Genomic DNA, 19148 nt, shown 5'->3' with positions numbered 1-19148 from the left:
TTGAAACTTCATTAACATAATTAAGGTGTCCAGAACAAAACAAGTGTTATTTCATATGAAGCTTGAAATTAGGGGATCTGGGTACAAATCTCAATTCTAAGCAGTATCTACATGATCCTGAGCCTCAGTTTCCTCCTTTGTAAAATGGGGATAAATAACATTTGTAGTAACAATCTTATAGGGTTTTGTAAGAAACTTTTTTTTTTAATAGATCTCAGAGCACCTTAGACATATGAGTTATTGCTGTATACGCCAGCTGTGCTTTGCACTGGTCAGGCCACATCTGAAATATATCCCATTCTGGGCATCACTCTTAAGGACTTTGACAATCTTGAGCTTTTCCAAAGGAAAGGGATTGTAAACCATACCATACAAGAATCAAGAGAAGGGACTGGTAAAGATTTGGGGTTGGGGGACAGGGAAGAAGGATGATTCTAGCCATCTTCAAGTATTTTAAAATCTGTCTTGTGGAAGGGCCTGATTTTGCTTGAACCTAGAGAGCAGAACTAGGAACAGTGGGGAGATGTTTTAGGGGAACATATTTTGTCTGGCTCACAGGACACATTTCCTAATAATTAGCACCATCCAAAAGTAGAGTGGGCTGCTTCAGGAGGGGCTGGATTCAACCTCCCTAGAGCTTCTCTTGTTATAGCGGCATATTGGGCTTCCATAGAATAGATTCCTGCCTGCTACAGGCTGGACTGTGTGATTTTTAAGGTGCCTTCCAACTCTGACATCGTGACTCCATGATTTGCTGCAAATGACTCTATGATTCACTGCATGTTTCACCTGAGACTGTGAATGCTCATCTGGGAAAGGTATTTTAGCAGGAAACACTTCATTGGATGAGGATTAGATTTAGATGATTTTTAACTTACGCTTATGCAGCAGAATATTGTGAGTTCTGTGTTTATTTTTTTTAAAGGTAATACCTGTTAAATGCGTCAAAGAAATTGTATCCATCCTTGAAATTTTGATATCTCTTCTCTGATACCAGTTTAGATAGACCAAACTCTAACTTCAGGAATATGCAAAATCTGTATTTGGGGATTAGCATTCTTTCTCTTAAAGCATTTAAATCCTTGACAAATTCTGTTATATCTTGTTCTATTCAAGAAACAAAAAGGATATGATGGATTTTGATATTTTGTTCTTATTGAAAAATGTATATTAAAAATTTTTTTCAAATAATTTTATAGAAATATTTCTTGGGTGATAGAAAACAACAATAAGATAGTCTAAATCAGCTATTGGGGGAGCGATTGGCAGAGTTCAAAGTCACCATAACCTATTTATCCCCCTCTCTACCAAAATTATTTGTGATTTGCCTTTGTGATTTAAATTCTAAAATTTAAAAAAGGTAAAAAATATTCGAACAATATCTCTGCTATTAATATTCTTTTATGGTGAGTTGTGCTAAGAATTTACAGACCTAAACTTACCCCTCTACAAAGCATTTTAGAATTTTTTTAAAAAAATTGATCCTTGTAACACCCTTTGAAATAGATAGATAGAAGAACAGTAATTATGGTGAGGATAAGGGAGGGTAAGTGACTTGTTCTCCTCCCATAGACATCGGATGACAGGACCAGAGCTTGATTTCATATCCTCTAATCTCAGTCCACTGCTCTTCCCACAGCTCTACCCTATTCTTTTTTTGTTTGTTTGTTTTATTTTTTTGCTAGGCAGTGGGGTTGAGTGACTTGCTCAGGGTCACCTAGCTAGTAAGTGTCAAGTGTCTGAGGCCAGATTTTGAACTCAGGTCCTCCTGACTGCAGGGCCAGTGCTCTATTTACTATACCACCTAGCTGCTCCTCTACCCTGTTCTTTAAAAAATAGTAATAATGGCAGGTTCGAGTAAGCAAAATTTTTTTCATTTCCAGATCCTCAGTTTCTGAAGTTTAGCAGTCCATTCTGCAGAGTTGGAGTAACCATCTAAAGGGAATAACATCATTTTTTAAATCTGCCTTGTCCTTTCTTGCAGGTGGCATAAAGTGTCCAGTTTGCAGCTTTGTTTATGGTACTAAATGGGAATTCAACAGGCATTTGAAGAATAAACATGGTTTGAAATTAGTGGAAAGTGATGGTGACACTAAGTGGGAGGTAAATCTTTAATTGGTGGTAGTTGTCATCACCAGATCTATAAAGCCATTCTTTCTCCTAAGATTCAAAAATAAAGATAGAGGTTTGCTGATTGACACACACAGCAGGTATAATTCCTTGGCAATACCTTCAGTTATTAACTATGTAAATTATAGAATCTTCAAAGACCATATTTGATACTCTGGATATTGTCATGATAAACAAAGCCTGAAGCTCTTTGAATAAAGCTTCGTTCCTTAGGTGAATGCTTGTTTTCTTCATTTAAAACATGAAATTTTGGAAAGGGAGCAAAAGTAAGGTATGTCTGGGCACCTATTAGACAGATTGCTAAGGGAAGGGGAGAATTAGTGCTGTATTTCTCTAACCCCTTCCTTTCTTCTGCCTGTCAGGAGAGAAATTGAAGTCGGTGGTCATGCTGAAGAAAAACCTACAAAAACTGTATTAAATTTATAATCAAATTCAAAGCTAGTGTTCCAGGTCTAAAACATGGCTATTGTAGATAAATTAATTGCATTCAGTGCAAAAGCGAATAGAGTGTTGCTTTGCCAAGAGTAGGCACCTGATAAAAGTTTATTGGACATTATTTCCTGTGCTGTCACAATTTACTCTAAGAACTTACTCTCCATAAAAAAGAATTCTGAACAAAAACCACATTTATAAATGTCAATCTATATTAATTTCTCATAGATTTGTGATAATATTTGTTCAAGTTCTACTTCCCTGAAAGACACATTCTCACTTACCCCCAACATCAGAAATACAGTCATAACCCTAAAAGTAAATAAAAAATTCCTTCTGAAACAACATGGAAGATCACAACTCCAGAGCTCATCCATTTTGTTCCATAACAGGCAGAGGGAAGCCCTCTTAAGCACTCACCCAGAGCCTGTTGACTTAGGAAGGTATATAGACAAGCCATCAGCAAATTAAGAGTAGCAGTGATATCTCTCACAGGGTTGTCACAAGGAAAATCTTTTGTAAACTTTAAAGCACTATATAAACATGAATTTGTATCATTTATATACTATTTAATAATTTAATTAATTATATTCTATGCTGTTGCTTGGATAGGTCTAAAGCTGTGTTTCTATTAGTGTATAGAATTCTTTTTGTAGAAACTCCCCACTTATGTGATCAGGAACTCCTCTATAACTTATAGAATTTGATAGTTTTCTAAAGAAAAGTTGCCTTAGAGAGGGCCTGTGCATTTGAGAAGCTAAGTGACTTACCAATAATCACACAGCTAGTGTTGGTCAAAGGCAGGATTTGAATACTCTACTTCTTCCAAGGCTGGTTGGTTGTCTTCTATTTAATATACAGGCTGCCTTTTATTATATATTAATTAGATTATGTTAATATTAATTATATTACATTAATATATTATCACTGTTACTTAAATATTACTATTATTGATTATCAATGTTGATTAAATGTCAATATTATGTTAATAAAATATACTTAGAACAGTAAAAAGTGACAACTGATGGCAAAAAAGATAATAAATATAAAATGAGGACAGAAAACTAAAGGAAACAATCGCAGCTGTCGTGGTCCACTTCATGTAACAAAAAACAGCCACATATTCCTCAATAGCTCCTAAGGATGTTATATATCAAAATATAGTACCAGAAATGATTTTAATAATGACCCTGAGTTATTAAGAAAAAAGAGCATATGATCATAGATTGAGATCAAATTATGTTCATTCTGTTCATTACAAAATATGTAAATAATAATACATTTTGGGGAAAAATATTTCCACCAAAAATAGTTAAAATACTTTTGTCCCTTAAAAGAGTAAACTTTAGTTATTTAGGATATTTTTATAGGTGAAATAGCTTATTCTCCGACAATGGGATGTCAAGGACTTGTTACATGTTGTTGTCTGTCTTGTCACTTATTGTTCATCAAGCCAATAGATGAATTATTTTTCCGGGAAAAGCATTCTTTTAATAAGCATTTGTATTTAGCTAACTACAGAAATTTCTGAGGAATCATCTACCCAGTACCTTCATATCACAGAAGCTGAAGAAGATGTTCAAGGAACTCAGGCAGCTGTAGCAGCTCTACAGGACCTCAGATATACCTCAGAGAATGGTGAGAGAGTTTAATAAAAGATTTCCTCCAATGAATCTCTGTCTTTATCCATGCATGGGATGATGTCTTGGAACAAGGCCCTGGTAGCTGCAAAAGGAAACTATCTCTGACTTGACAGAAGCAACTGCCTTTAAATATCGGGAGTCAGGAAACCTGGTTTGAATCCTGTCTCTGCTATTTACTAGCAAGATTGTGGTGGGTGAAAGATGAAATGACTGAGGAAACAAAGCTTTGCTGTTCCAAGAATATCCATTTATTAAGCAGTGTATGCCAGTTGCCTTCTTCAGCTTTGGCACTGGACCATGAATACAGGGAAGACAGATTTTTATGCATTAAAAACAATCAAATGAGACCAATTAATTAGAAGGAAACAACCAGGGTATAACATTAGGTAATATGATTTCTAATTGGAGGAAAGATTAGGGAGTTTCCAAGTTGGGAGGAGGAGAGTGAACAGGTGCAATTCCCTGAATTCAGAAAAAGACGTGTCCCATTCCCTGCCAAGTGTCTGAACAATCAAAGAAACATGGAAACAATAATTGATTGCTCAGTAGGGGGCCCGTTTTCAGATAGACATATGGATTGCTTGAAATGTACAATTGTGAGAAAACTCCTTGAATCAATCTTTGGATCTGACTGAGCTTCTGGTCAGTGTAACCTAGGTCTTAGTTAAGAGTCGCTCAAGCAGCAGGTAGAGATGGTCCAGCTTCCCATCCATATGAAGCTAGGTTCAAGCAATGCAACAGAGTCCTCTCACAGTCCCCACAATTGAATCAAGTTTTCTCACAAGGCAGAAATTGAACTAGACTCGACCCATAAGACCCATAATTGAAATGAAAGTGAGCTAGCTCCAGATTGAGTCATAAGATCCAGTCAATGTGGTTCACTCAACTCGCACTACCACTTGATATTCTAATCCCCTCAATTTCCTCAGATCTAAATTTTGCAATTCTAAGACATCTATAAATAGAGATGTGAAAAATATAGCAAGTTTTTATATATTGCTTGATAATTTTCAAAACATTTTTCATACAATATTCCTGTTTTCAAAATAGCATTATGAAGTTAGCGGAGCAGGTATTATTATTATAGTCATTTTCTAGGTAAAAGCTGGGGTTCAGTGATTGACTGTGTTCACAAGACTAGCACATGGCAGAGCTAGAACCCAAAGCCAGGTCTTCTGACCCCTAGTACCCTTTCCTGTGTTGTTTATACTTGTCCATACTGGTCTCCTAGCCATCTCTTCTGGGACGTAAAGACATCTGCTCACTTCTTACAATGAAGTTGTACCAAGTCATAGCTTGACATCCCTTCTTGCTCTGATTTTTTTCATCCACCTACAGCAGTTAAATTCTATACTTTATGATTCACAGAATCGACTTTAAGACATACTAGGATATAGCTATAGCTGTCTCAGTGAGGGTCTCAAAATTTTCAAAAATTATTTTTAAAGTCTAATGCTATATTCACATAGAATTACAGAATTTTAAAGTTGGAAGGAATCTGAAAGATGATCTAGTCCAACCCCCTCATTTTACACATGAGGAAATTGAGGCTCAGAGAGAGGCTTAAAGTCATTATAACATAATATATTTTCAATTCTGCCTCATCCTTTTCAGTCCTAAATGTGGAGTAGGAGGAATTACTTAAACCTCTGTGTCCTGAGTTCCATCATCCTCATTCACTTTAGAGATTTTCACTTTCATTAATTAAAGAATAGACACTATATATGGCCTCCTGAGAGTTCTTAAGTTCTTGAAAGATTCTACCCAGAGTCAAACATTTGTCGTGGGGCTTCACAGCTCCACACTATTTGTGAATGAGATGGAAAGAAGAGGATGATTTGCAAGTAACTGAAAGGTGGGAATGAATTTTAGGTTTTTCTTTTGTTTAAAGTTTAAAGGTTTGATTCTTCACCGAGCCTCAGAACTCAAAGGAACCTCAGGGGCTACTTAGGCCAACTCATGCTTTATCAAGAATTCCCTCTACAGCCTACAAGAAATGTAGTGATCCAGCCTCCACTTAAACAATGCTTAAAGTTGGAAAGCCTCCTGCCCCTTCAGGCAGCCTGTTCTATTTTTTTTTAAGGAGGTTTTTTCCTTTCCGAGATCTTATTCTCTACAACTTTTACCCTTTGCTCCTAGTTCCACCCTGTATTATTCAAGCAGGATGAGCCTAATCTCTTAAGGATATAAAATAGCCCTTCAGAAAGCTGCCCTGTCTTTCCTAAGACTTCTCTTTTCTATTGTAAATAGCTCTTGTTCAATCGACTGATTCTTGTGTGTCCTGCTTTCCAGTTTCTTAGCCATCTGAGTCCCACTGAGATTCTTGCTCATTTACTTGAGTTTCCCATGTCTCTCTCAGGGTAGAGTTAGTGGACAATGATGGAAAGCCTAGGACTGAGCCAATGACAGTTAGCCAGCTTCTTTAAAATGTCCCCCTTTATCTTCTCTGACCACAGCAAATAGTGTTCCAGTTAGAGAAACTTCTCTTTGGCAATGGCGATCGTCATTTCAAAGCATACAAACAAACAAAAATAAATAACAAAAGTAGGAAAAACAAAGTGGTGATCACAAATTACTCAGAGAAAGCCAGCTTCTTGATTGTATTCTCAAAAATGAAGAGAATACTCAGGGTGGTTCAGTGCAAGTGTAAATATACTGTATTATACCATCCAGAATTTCATTTGATTGTGAGGCAGAGCTGTAGGAAGTGGGAGGCAATTTTTTTTGAAATCAAGATGTTTTCTTTGAGAATCACCACTCTCCATTCTAACTGAAATTTAGCCTGAACTGGTCTTGAAGTTAACACTTTAGCTCTTATACCCCTACTGTACAGAAATCATCATATTGTTTTAGGCTCCACAAGGACCAAGAGACTCTTGTATTTCTGATCTTAAGAAACCTCATAGAAAATTCCTGTATTAGAACCAGGCAACTTAAGGAAACTCAGTTGGTTCTTCTTTTGCACTTTAGGAGCCTAGTGGGAATTTAGAAGATGAGTTCCTCACCTCAGTTTAGGGTCCTGGAGAATATCCTCTCATCCAGAGGGAGACAGCTCTCTACTATATAAGCAGCCTAGAGTTGAGGTCCTCCTTACATTTATCTTCCTCTTGGAAGATGGATTTATGGTTTTTCAAACACTTGGTAACTATTCAAAACTTGAGGACATATAGAATAATTCTGTGTTTGAAGTTAATAAAACATTTAATTCTGTAAACTTAAGGACAAAAGTTTTTCACTTTTTGTTGTTTAGTTTGGTGAAGGCTGGAGAGCGAAACATTTTGGCTTCGTATAAATAATATGAGGAAAAAACTTTCTAAGAGTTAGCGCTTTCCAAATGTGAAGTATAGGGTCACAGGAGATAGAGGGTTCTTTATCACTGGAATTCTCCAAACAGAGATTGGAAGGCCACCTGTCAGGAATGTTGGAAAAGGGGTCCTTGCCCAAATATGGGTTAGATTAGCTGATCTCTGAGCTCCCTTCTAGCACTGAAATCCTATGATTGAAAGTATTTTTTTAATTGTTTTTTTTTGGGGGGGGAGTTTGATTATAGTCTCTTGCTTAAAACAAAGTACTTAATACAATTTGTTGAATTGAATTGAGTTGAAAATTCTAATTCCCTTCCAACAGCTCTCTCTTCATGTACACGTCTTTGTTATATAAAACTCATATGCACAATTACAAACCATATTCACTTTTCTAAACTGAACACATCTGAATTTCTTCCATCAATAATGTGTTAACTCACACTAGAAAATGGCCTTTAACAAGCTAGACATAGTAATGAGAAAATTGGCACAAAATTTTCTACAGTTGAACTATCACAGCAATCAAGCCAGATCATTTTTTTTTAAAGAGATAATTTTCTTTGTAGCAAATTAGTGATAAGGGTCATAGTACTGTGCTCATATGGCTTTACAGATGGTCATACAGCTGATAATGGTAGTTGGCATATCCTGAAAAGCTGCTATGATGATATATGTTTCAAGCTTCAGAGATAATTCAGAGAGAGTCCTGAGCTCAAATTCTTTTCATATGATTAAATCTAGTACTTTGGCAAAAGAGACACCCATCCAAATAACCATTTTTTGTATGTATAATCAGTATTTCATTTCAGATCTGTCCATAATAAAAAAAAAAAGAAAAAAAGAGTTTCAGTTTACTAGTCAATACTTGTGAATACTTTCCCCTAGGTCTGTTGCTAATAAGGCATGGGACTAAAAATCTATGTGTTCTTTGCAAATGACATCTAGTATTTCTTGCTTCCCTTAACAAGGGGACCTTCTAGATTCTAATTGTCTCTTGCTTTTTTCTTTCTAATAAGGTGAAAGACTTGATCCAACAGCTGTGAATATCCTTCAGCAAATTATTGAGCTGGGAACAGAGACCCATGATGCTGCTGCTGTTGCCTCTGTGGTTGCCATGGCACCAGGAACCGTGACAGTTGTGAAGCAGGTAAAGGCCTTTTAGGTTCCGACAGAATGGACATCCTCAAACTCCCTGATCTCTACGTCTCCACCACCATTTCTGCAAAGAACTCATTTTCTCTGGGCTAAGTCCCAGGGAAACCGTGAAATGACTAGTCTAAATCAAAGGAGACCATTCTAGTGTACTTATCTCTTCTCCTGAAGGTATTATTATGGCATTACATTTACAAAAGCTGTGTGTGTGTGTGTGTGTGTGTGTGTGTGTGTGTGTGTGTGTGTGCTGGAAACTTCTAGAAACTTTTTATTCACTTTCTTTAAGAGATGCCCAAAGTGAAAACAAAATATGGTAAATACATTTACTTAGACATTCCTAAAATATGTATAAGTCAATTAAAATGTCCTCATTGCTTAAACTTCTGTGACTGCTGACATTTTGATGTTTTTTATTAGTGGGAAATGGAGTATAGAAAGAAGTAGAAGGATGAAGATATATTTTTCCTGGAGCTAATCTTCAATTCAGCAGTCTTTTTTTTTAAGCACCTCCTATATGCAGCCCACTGTACTAGACTGTGGAGATGTAACTACAAAAGGAAAAACAGCTCTTGTCCTCAAAGAGCTCATATTCTATTGGGGAAACATAACCCATACACCAATAAAAAAAATAAAATAATTTTTGGAGAAGTAAAACACTAACAGCTGGGGAAATCAGGTAGGGCCTTATAAAAGGAGGCAGCACCTAGGCAGATACTTGAAGGGACCTAGGGATTATATGAGGCAGAGCTGAAGTGGGGAGTTCATTTAAGGCATGGAGGTGGGAGATGGAATGTCATTTATGGGGTCAGCAAGTTGTCTGTTGGAGCTAGGATGTAGAGTGCAGGACTTTTTTATTTTACTTTAGTGGAAATAAGGATCCATCAAAACTTCTTAAGCCAGGGAGTGACGTGATTGGATCTTTGCTTTGGGCACATTTTGGCAGCTGGGTGGAGATGAGACAGATGAGAGTCTAGAAGTAAGGAGGGCAATTAAGAGGTTATTGCACTAGTACTGGTGAGCATTAATGAAACCTTGTTCTAGGTGGGTGTATGAATGGATAGAAGGCGATGGATATGAGAGATGTTGTGAAAGCAGACTTCACAGAACTTGGCCACTAGCAGAGGGGAAAATCAAGGATGACTTAGGTTGCAAGTATGGGTAGCAGAAAGGTGAGTGGTGTTTGCAAGAAAAATAGGGAAGTTAGGAAAGGAGGGTCAGAAAGACTTGGAATCATGGTGTAGTAGATGGAAAGCTGGACTGACAGGAAGACTTGAGTTAAAATTTCACTTCTGACACATATTGATTGTGACCCTGGCCAAGTCACTTAACCTCTTAGTGCCCTAGGCAACTCTCTCAGATGGTAAATGAAAGAGAAGGCTCTGATGTGCATTGGCATAGAAAGTTCTTCACTGGGAGTACTATATATCAATGAAACCACAGGCCTGATACTCACCCACCCTCCCCAAAAAAGGAAAAGTAGGGGTATTCTTGGGAGAGAAGATGATGAGTTCCACTATAAACATGTTGAGTTTGAGATGTCTGTGTATGGGACATCCAAGTGAACATGTCCAACATGTGATAGGTGATGTGAATCTTGTACTCAGCAGAGAGATGAGTGTCTTCAAATACATAAATAAAATGTTTCAAAATGTCCTTGTAAAAATTCAAAGCTAAGAATCAGGTTATGATGACTACAAATCAATAATTGGGGAAAGGTAGCTTTACTTGAGAATGACTAGTTTTGTATGATTTTTTCCTCTCACTCTATTCTCAGTAAAGATGTAGAGCATCTCTTAGAACTTAGGAACCAGGGCATATGGTCCTGCTTCGCCCCTCCTGTATGTAAGTGGCCATCGAGGATGTTTCTCTCTGGGCACAATCTCTGCCTTCAAGCTTAGTTGCTTAAGCACGGTATCTCTCTCCCAGCCACTCTTTAGCATTCCCAAGAAGTTAATTCTTCCTTCAGTTAAGGTATATGGAAATGTCCTCTGCAGAACGGCTCCCTCTCTCCAGTGACACCCAGCAACCCACACCGAATGGGTAGCCTGAGGGAGAAAGGGTCATTAGTTCCTGTGGCAGTTCACTTCCAGAGCTTATTTGCTCCTTGCAGAAAGGAAAGGGGGTATGTGCCCTAAGCTTTGTCCCCACCCTTTCCCCTTGAAGCTTTCTCAATCATATGATCCATGGGAACATTCGAAATAGTGTTTTGTACAAACACATATATTTATGCATCTGTGTTCTGCCTTTCAGTCCACTCCTATAATCACCAGCTTTGTGCCACCAGGAAGCTCTGGAGAGAAAAAGATGAAAACAAAATAAAACAAACAAACAAACAAACAAAAAAAAAACAACCCCACTGTCCCTGTTCTCTCCTTGGAATTGTTCAAACTCTAACATTCACAGGCTTGAGCAGTATTTTAGTACTCTTACCTTAACTCTCTTATCTATAAAACCAAGCTAATGATTTTGTCCTACTTCCCCTTTGGGATTGTTGTCAGGAAAACATTTTCTACAACTCAAAGTACTATATAAATTCGAGTTCTTATTATTGCAATTGTAATTTTGTATGTGGTTGTGAATTACACAAGTTGCTCATAACTAAAATGCCTCTGACCTTTCCCCAGGCCCAGCTGGGGCTGATGAGTCCCCTGGACTTTTTCCTCATCCTCCCTCTCTCTTGCCATCTGTCCTAGTTTACTTGGCTGTGGAACCTAGGTTAACTTTCTTACTCAGCTAGACTTAGCTCAATATTCAGTTCAATTCAGTTCAACAAATATTTAGTTCATGTAATCCAATAAACACTTATTGAGTGCCTACTATGTGCCAGGCACTGTGCTAAGCGCTGGGGATACAGTTAATAAAAATTAATAAAAAGAAATAGAGTCCCTGCCCTCAAGGATTTAATGCCCTCACAATTTAATGGAGAGAGATACAGACAAATGGAGGCAGGCAGGGGAGAGGGGGGAGACCAGAAGGTACTCGGGGGTACCTGGGATATGTGGAGGCATCTTGTTCCATGGAGTTGAGACCAGACAGAGCAGCCAACAGATGCTGAGTCGGCATGAGCTGAGTTCAATTTCTGCCTTCTTTAAAGGAAGGCATTGGGAGGAGTTTGGGACTCCAGCCCTCCAGTCAGAGGGGAGAGGAGGCTGAGGGAGACAGTATCAGTCAAGGCCTGTGGTGGGGAGATTAGAGACTATGCGTTTGTCCTGGGAAGGACATCTTGGTCCTCCGTGTTGAAACCAGGCAGGTCAGTAGATGCAGAGTTTCTATATCACAGGTTGTAGGGACCTTAGATACCATCCAGTCCAATCCCCTAGACTCTGAGGAGAGAAACGACTTGACCAAGGTCACCTAGTAGTAAATGACAAAAATGGGATCTGAATTCATGTCCTATGACCTATAAAACATGGAGCACCCAGCAGGCTAGAGTTAGAGAGACAAACATGAAGTGGTCCCTGCCCTCCAAGAGCTTGCATTCTATTCAGGGGGTGGGGATGGGGCATGTCAACTGGATGGTAAATACAAGGTCATTTGAGGAGTTGGAGAGCACTAAGGGCCAGGGAGATGAGGCCGTGGCCCCTGAACTGAGTCTTGAAGGAAGCTAAGGAGGGTCCTGCAAGGTGGAAACAAGGAGGGAGTGCATCCGGGGCATGGGGAGCACAGGTGTGATGGAATGCTGTGTTCAATCCTCCAGTTTGGTAGAGCAATTCGATCCATGAAAGGAAGGGAGTAAGTATGTTTTAAGCATCTTCTCAGTGCCAGGCACTGTGCTAAGCACCTTTTTCAAGTACTATCTCATTTGAACCTCATGACAACCCTGAGAGGCAGGTGTTATTGTTTATCCCTATTTTACATTTGAGAAAACTGAGACAAACAGAGGTTAAGTGACTTGCTCAGGGTCACACAGCTAGTAAGTGTCTAAGGCTGGATTTGAACTCAGGTCTTTCTGACTCCAAGCTCAGTGCTTTATCCAATGTGATACCTAGCTGCCTTCATATTACTCACGTGAGGGTGACATAAAAATGGACAGGTCAAGGGCAGTAAGGTGGCGCAGTGGATAGAGCTCTGGCCTTGGAGTCAGGAGGACCTGAGTTCAAATTCTGCCTCAGACACATAGCACTTAGCTGTGTGACCCTTGGCAAGTCACTTAACCCCATTGCCTCATCAAAAATAGCGGGGAAAAAAAAAAGAATGGACAGGTCAGTCCACCTTTGATTATGAAGGGCTTTAAATATCAGGCTTATTGAGGAGTTAATATTTTATTCCAGAGACATTTGAGAAGGGGCATTGTTAGGTCTATAACTAAGTAAGATAATTTTGGTAGATGTATGGAGGGTAGATTGGACAGGAGAGAGACTGGTAGCAGGGAGACTGATTAAGAGGCAGTTTGTTATGATTATAATCATCACTTGATTCCCATCTACCTTTTCACTCTACTTTTGTTCATTCCACAACATTTATTAAGCACCCCCTATGTGACAGGTACTATGCTAGACACTGGTTATATAAAGACAAAATAGAAATGGTCCCTCCCTTCTGGGAGCTTGTAATATACTGGGGAAGCAATATGAATATAAATAAACTCATCATATACATATACATCTGTGTATGTGTATGTGTGTGTATGTATATACATGTGGGTATGTGCACACACACACATACACACACACACTCAGAGGAAACAAGTGCTTTGGGAGCTGCTGGCGAGATCAGATTATCTTTACCTCCCCAATTCTCCACTCTTCTGAACTTTCCTATTACTGTTGAGGGTGTCCCCATTCTCTCAGTCAGCCAGATCCGTCACCTCAGTGTCTTCCTTGACTCCTAGCTCTTGTTCACCTCCTTTATCCAGTTAGTTGTCAAATATTGTGATTTCTACCTTCTTAACACCTCTTGTCTATGTCCCCTTCTCTCTTTTCATTCACCATCCCATTTCATTTTCACTATATTCACTTAACTGCTATAATAACCTTTTAATCTCCCTCCCCTCAAGTCTTTCTCCATTCCAAACCATCCTCCACACAGCTGCTGAAATGTTTTTTCTAAAGCATAGATCAGATCATATCTTCCCCATTCTCATTAAATACCAGCGGCTACCTGTTACTTCCAAGATCAAATATAAAATCTTTTGTTTAGTATTTAAAGCTCTTCAGAAGATGGCCCCTTTCTACTGATGTGAAATTCTCTCAACTGAGAGAAATAGGAACTCTTGGGAGTAATCATCAATGTACTCAACAGTGAGGGTCTCATGACTGTGGGTCAAAGATAGGAGGCCAAACGGAAAGCAAAGAGATTTGTTAGCATGCTGAGGAAAGCTGCTCTCACTGACAGCAGACTCAGTTTTCTAGGGCACAGATTTGGTTTTTATAAACTTCTAGACCTACTTAGAGCAAATTGCCAATCAGCAGCATTCTTTGACAACTTAGGATAGGTGAATAAAGCATTTCATAGGAGAGAAGAGGGGTAGAGAAAGAGGGGGAGTCCACCAAGGGGACTAGGTGGGGGGAGAGGAGCATTTGAAATGTATCTGTCATTCAGTTCAAGGACAGAAGACAAGGAGAAGTGACCAAATACTTTTGCAATTGTGAAAGACCTTTTAGACAAAACTACAGGGTCTCTTTTTCAAGGACAGCAAATAGTTGTTACAATGTTAGATGAAACCATCTGCTTTACTCTGTCCTTGCATAATTTGTTAAATTTTATTTCCCTTTCGATAGCGGCTGGGGCACTTTGTAAATGTTAGGCCACCAGGTATTGAGGGAGTAGTCCATCAACATGTTGCATAATAACTTTGGGCCCTCTTTTCCCTCACACTCTCTTTTCACTTCTCTTACACTCAGCTGCTTTTCATGCACTTTATGATTCAGCCATACTGGCCTCCTTGTTGTTTCTTACACGAACCCTTCATCTCCAGTTGCTTGTTTTTGCCCTGGTTTTCCCCCGTGCCTGGAACACTGCCCATCTTCACTTATGTGTCTTAGAATCTCAGGCTTCCTTTAAGACTCAGCTCCACCTTCTGCAGGAGGCCTTTCCAGGTTCCCCTCTAACACTACCTTCCATCTGCTCTGTACGTATATTGTATGTACCTAATTAATTTACATGCTCTCTCCCCCACTAAAATATAAACTTTTGGAAGGAAAGAACTATTTTTACCTTTCTTTCTATTAGCTTCATGCTTAGCCCCATACCTGACACATGGTAAGCATTCAATATAAGTTGATTGATTGATTGAGGTAGGAGGTGGTACTTCAGCTGAGCTTTGAAGGTAGATAGAAATTCTAAGAGGCAGAAATAGGATGGGATAAGAGCCTGTGCAGAGGCATAGGGATGGGACCTGAAGTGTTATTTAGTAGGATCGTAAGTAGGCCAGTTTGCCTGAAATTTATAGAGTATGAAAGTATTGCATGCTAGCTGGCATAGTGGATATAGCACTAGACCCAGAAGTCAGGAAGATCTGAGTTAAAATCCAGCCTGTTTGACCCTGGCCAAGTCACTTAACCTTTCTGAACCTCAGGCTTTTCCATCAAATGAGAATAATACTTGCCCTACCTACTTCACAAGGCTGATGTAAAGATCAGCTTAAATAAATATATATATACAGTGTTTTGGAAACTGCAGAACACTATTATTATCATTATTATCACTTAATTACTGTCACAATTTAATCACACTTCACTTGTTAGAAGATAACAATTTCAGCAAAACTTGCAAGTAAAGAATGTATCCTTAGGAGCATCAGACACATTTCATCTTCCACAGAATTTGGATTTGGGGTAAGCTTAAATCAGTTCAAATAGATTAACTCAAGACTACTTTTCCATATAAACCAAATAGTGCCATCTTCACTTGTTTGAAGGACCTTTATGTAAAAGAAGAATTAAACTAGTCTGGTCCCTGAGGAGGGGAAAAATAGGATCGATGGATAGAAGATTCAGGGAGACAAATTTCAGCAGTATATAGAAGAAATAAACCATGTTTTTACAGAGTTTACGAAATATAAAATTGTCTTTCTTGTTAAGTATTGAGTTCCCCGTTACTGGAAGTGTTCAAGCAAAGTCTGGTTAATCCATTATTTTGGGGTTGTTAAAGTGGGAATTCACATTTCAGGTTAAGAGTTGGATGAAGTGGCCTGTGAGGCTTCTCCCAGTTCTCAGAATCTGTGATTTTATGATCACATGATCAGTGGAACAATGATTATATTTACAATTTTATTTCTTAACTGCATTCTTCAGTTCACTATGGGAAGACAAAAGTAAGACAAGCTTTAGTGAAATCTGTCATGTAAAATGGCCACTGATTAAGTTAATATAATTTAGCTTGTAAAATATCCTGTTTGTATACACATTCCATCTTCCACAGAGCCAAAAACTAGATCTGGGTAAAGCATAAATTAGTTTGGGTAAGCCAGCATTTTCAAGATCACTTTCCCATGTCAAGAAATAAAAATGCCCTCTGGTTTTAATTTCATGTGTTCATGATTTATTAGTCTTACGTGAAAAAAGACTCTTATAGGTTAAGGACAGCCGATGATAAATGAAAATTAATCCATTTCAAGGTTTTACTTCTCTGGTTTTGTTTCTACAGTTGAAGTTATAGCATAGGTAAGGTGTAGAGTTGGGAGGTGGAAAAGGGAAAAAATTACAGAAGCAGACGTGCTTGGGAGAAAAAATTTAACAAGACATGGAAAAGATTTGACTTAGGACACCTATTGAATTTTTAACTCTAGCCAGAACTAGGGCTTAATCATTTTCTGGCTTCATCTCTTTTTCATATGTAGGCAGTAAAACTGAATTTACAAAAAATCCAAGATTTTAAAATATTCAGAAAGGTACAGAGGTGAGGGGTCAGCGTGTTCTGGCTATGGGTGACAGCTAGTGTAAAAGCCCAGAGATAGGCGATGAAGTGCCATGTTCTAGGAATAGCAAATAGGCCAGTATCACTGGATCCTAGGAATAAAGATTAGCTGGAAATCATAAGGAGCTGGAAAGGTTGGAAAGGACTAGTTTAGGAAGGGCTTTAAAGGTCAAATACAGGAATCTTAATTTTTCTTGGAGTAATAGGGAGCCACTGGAGTTTATTGAGTAGAGGGTTCTGTTGTCAGACCCACACTTAAATGACTTTGGCAGCTGAATGGAGGATCCATGGGAGTAGGGAAAGACCAAGCCAGTTGACCAGTTAGAAAGCTGCTACAGTATCACAGTAGCCCATTAGAGAAGTAATGAAGTTCTGAACTAAGGTTGTGTTTATGTAAATAGAGAGAAGGGGGATGAATGTGAGAGACATTGCGGAAGTAGAAAGAACAAGATTAGCATGTGTTGGGTAAGTAAGAGTGAAGAATCAAAGATGACACCCAAGTTGTGGGCCTGGTTCATTTTAAGGTTGGTGCCCTCCACAGTAATAGGGAAGTTCAGAAGAAGGGATGGTTTCTGAGGAAAGATCATGAGTTCTATTTTGAATATGTCGAATTTAGGGGCTGCTAGGTGGCGCAGTGGATAGAGCACCGGCCCTGGAGTCAGGAGGACCTGAATTCAAATCCAGCCTCAGACCAGACACTTGACACTTACTAGCTGTGTGACCCTGGGCAAGTCACTTAACCCCAATTGCCTGAAAAGAAAAACAAACAAACAAACAAACAAAAAGAACATGTCGAATTTTAAATGTCTACAAGATGTCCATTTCAGGAAACCTAAAAAGTATTTGTAATTGTGTGACTGTAACTCAACAAAGAGACTACGGTCAGATATATAAAACTGGAAATCATCTGCATAAAGATGATTGAACCCATGGGAGCTGATGAGATCACCAAATGACATGGTATAAAATGAAAGAGAAGGAGCCTAGGACTAAGCATTGGGATCAGCACCAACAATAGAGGGCATGACATGAATGAAGAATCAGCAAAGGAAACTGAAAGAGAGCAGTGAGACAAGTAGGAGGAGAACCAGGAGATAGCTGTGTCATGAAAACCTAGAGAGGAGAGTATCCTGAAGGAAAAGGTGATTGACAGTGTCAAAGCCTGCAGAAAGGTGGAGACTCAGAATTGAGAAAAGGCCATTAGATTTGGCAATTAAGATTATCAGCAACCTTAGAAAAAGAAGTTTCTGTTGAATGATGAGGTTGAAGACCAGATTTCAGAGTGTTTAAAAGAGAATGAAAGTAGAGGAAGTGAAAGCACCAATTATAGATTGCTTTCTCTAGGAGTTTAGCCAAGAAGAGGAGAAGAAATACAGGACAAAAGCTAGCAGCGATGTTTGGACAGTGTGAGGGATTTTTAAGGATGGGGGAATGCCGATGCTTAACATAGTCCTTGGCACATAATAAACATTTGATAAGTGCTTGTTGGCTTGATTTGGCTTGACATAGTCATGTGTGTAGATAGCAGGGAAGCAGTCAGTAAATAACAGAGATTGAAGATGGGGGCAGGGGGTGGAAATGACAATTTGTTGGAAAACCTAGGAGAGAAATGGATCAAGGGTGCATATAGAAGAGTTTACCTTGGAAAGGAGATGGACCACCTTTTCATCTGAGACCAGAGTAAAGGAGAAGATAGTAGAGAAAGATGTCTAGGTGATGAGAGATAAACAGAAGAGAAAAGGGAGCACTCATCAGTTGGTCTCAGATGTTTTGGTGGAATATGAGGTCAAATCCTCAGATATGGGAATTGGCAGTAGGGGTGCAATAAAAGTCTTAAGGAGAAATGAGAAGATTTGGAGCAGCCATTGTTCATGATGGGATAGTGAATCAATTAGAGAGCAATAAAATATTTGCATTGCTGCAGTGAGGGCCCAGTTGAGATTATGTAACATAAATTTGTTGAGGGCCCTGTCAGCACAGTTTCATGATTTCCTTCAGCTCCTTTCAACAACATGTGAATAGAGGTGAAGGAGATGATTGATGGGCATATAAATCAGAGCTGAGGTTTGACAAACCATGATTGATGATAGGACAAGGGGAGCAAGGAAATCGAGGGTGGAGGCTAATGTAGAACTCAGTTTGTTCACCAGTTGGTCATGATAGGGGATGGAGAAGAGGATTGTTAATGCAGGGATGACTGAGTGGGAAAGAAGTAAAGGGTACAAGGAATAGAGGACATGGTGAGGATGAAGAATAGGGTTAAGGGTCAGTAAGCATAGAGAAAGATGAAACAATGAAAGATTATGATCAGATAAATATATTTTGGAGTTCATCAACATGGAAATGGACACTTGTGAGTGATGAGAAGATTAAGGGTGTTGCTCTCTGTGTAACTGAGCTGGAGTAGAATAGTAGGTCATGAGAATTGAGACTGAGGAGCTGAGAAATAAAGGTATCGGAGGAGACATTGATATGTATGTTGAAGATCCCTGGTATGAGAGCATGAGATGGAGAGCAGAGAAGAATTATGAGCCAGGCACTGAATTCGTTGAGGAAGGAAGGAAAATGTTCTGGGGTTCTATTAATAACAGCCACTGGGATTTGGATTGGGTGATAAATTTTATAGCAT

General features: G+C 38.9%; 1 protein-coding gene across 4 annotated transcripts in view; it reads left to right on the top strand.

Moving 5' to 3' along the window:
• ZFAT (zinc finger and AT-hook domain containing) overlaps positions 1–19148 on the top strand; it is a 271413-nt gene that overhangs the window by 210126 nt on the left and 42139 nt on the right. For all 4 annotated transcript variants that reach the window (XM_027860422.1, XM_027860423.1, XM_027860424.1 and 1 more), the window contains 3 exons: positions 1985–2103; positions 4074–4200; positions 8527–8657. In XM_027860422.1, the coding sequence (XP_027716223.1) occupies positions 1985–2103; positions 4074–4200; positions 8527–8657 (377 nt within the window). The remainder of the gene's footprint in view (positions 1–1984; positions 2104–4073; positions 4201–8526; positions 8658–19148) is intronic.

The sequence above is a fragment of the Vombatus ursinus genome, unplaced genomic scaffold (genome assembly GCF_900497805.2).
Source record: "Vombatus ursinus unplaced genomic scaffold, bare-nosed wombat genome assembly UNPS02014180.1, whole genome shotgun sequence".
NCBI classification, from domain to species: Eukaryota; Metazoa; Chordata; class Mammalia; order Diprotodontia; family Vombatidae; genus Vombatus; species Vombatus ursinus.
Note: the sequence above shows the minus strand (reverse complement) of the source record. Positions and strands in the feature narration are given on the sequence as shown.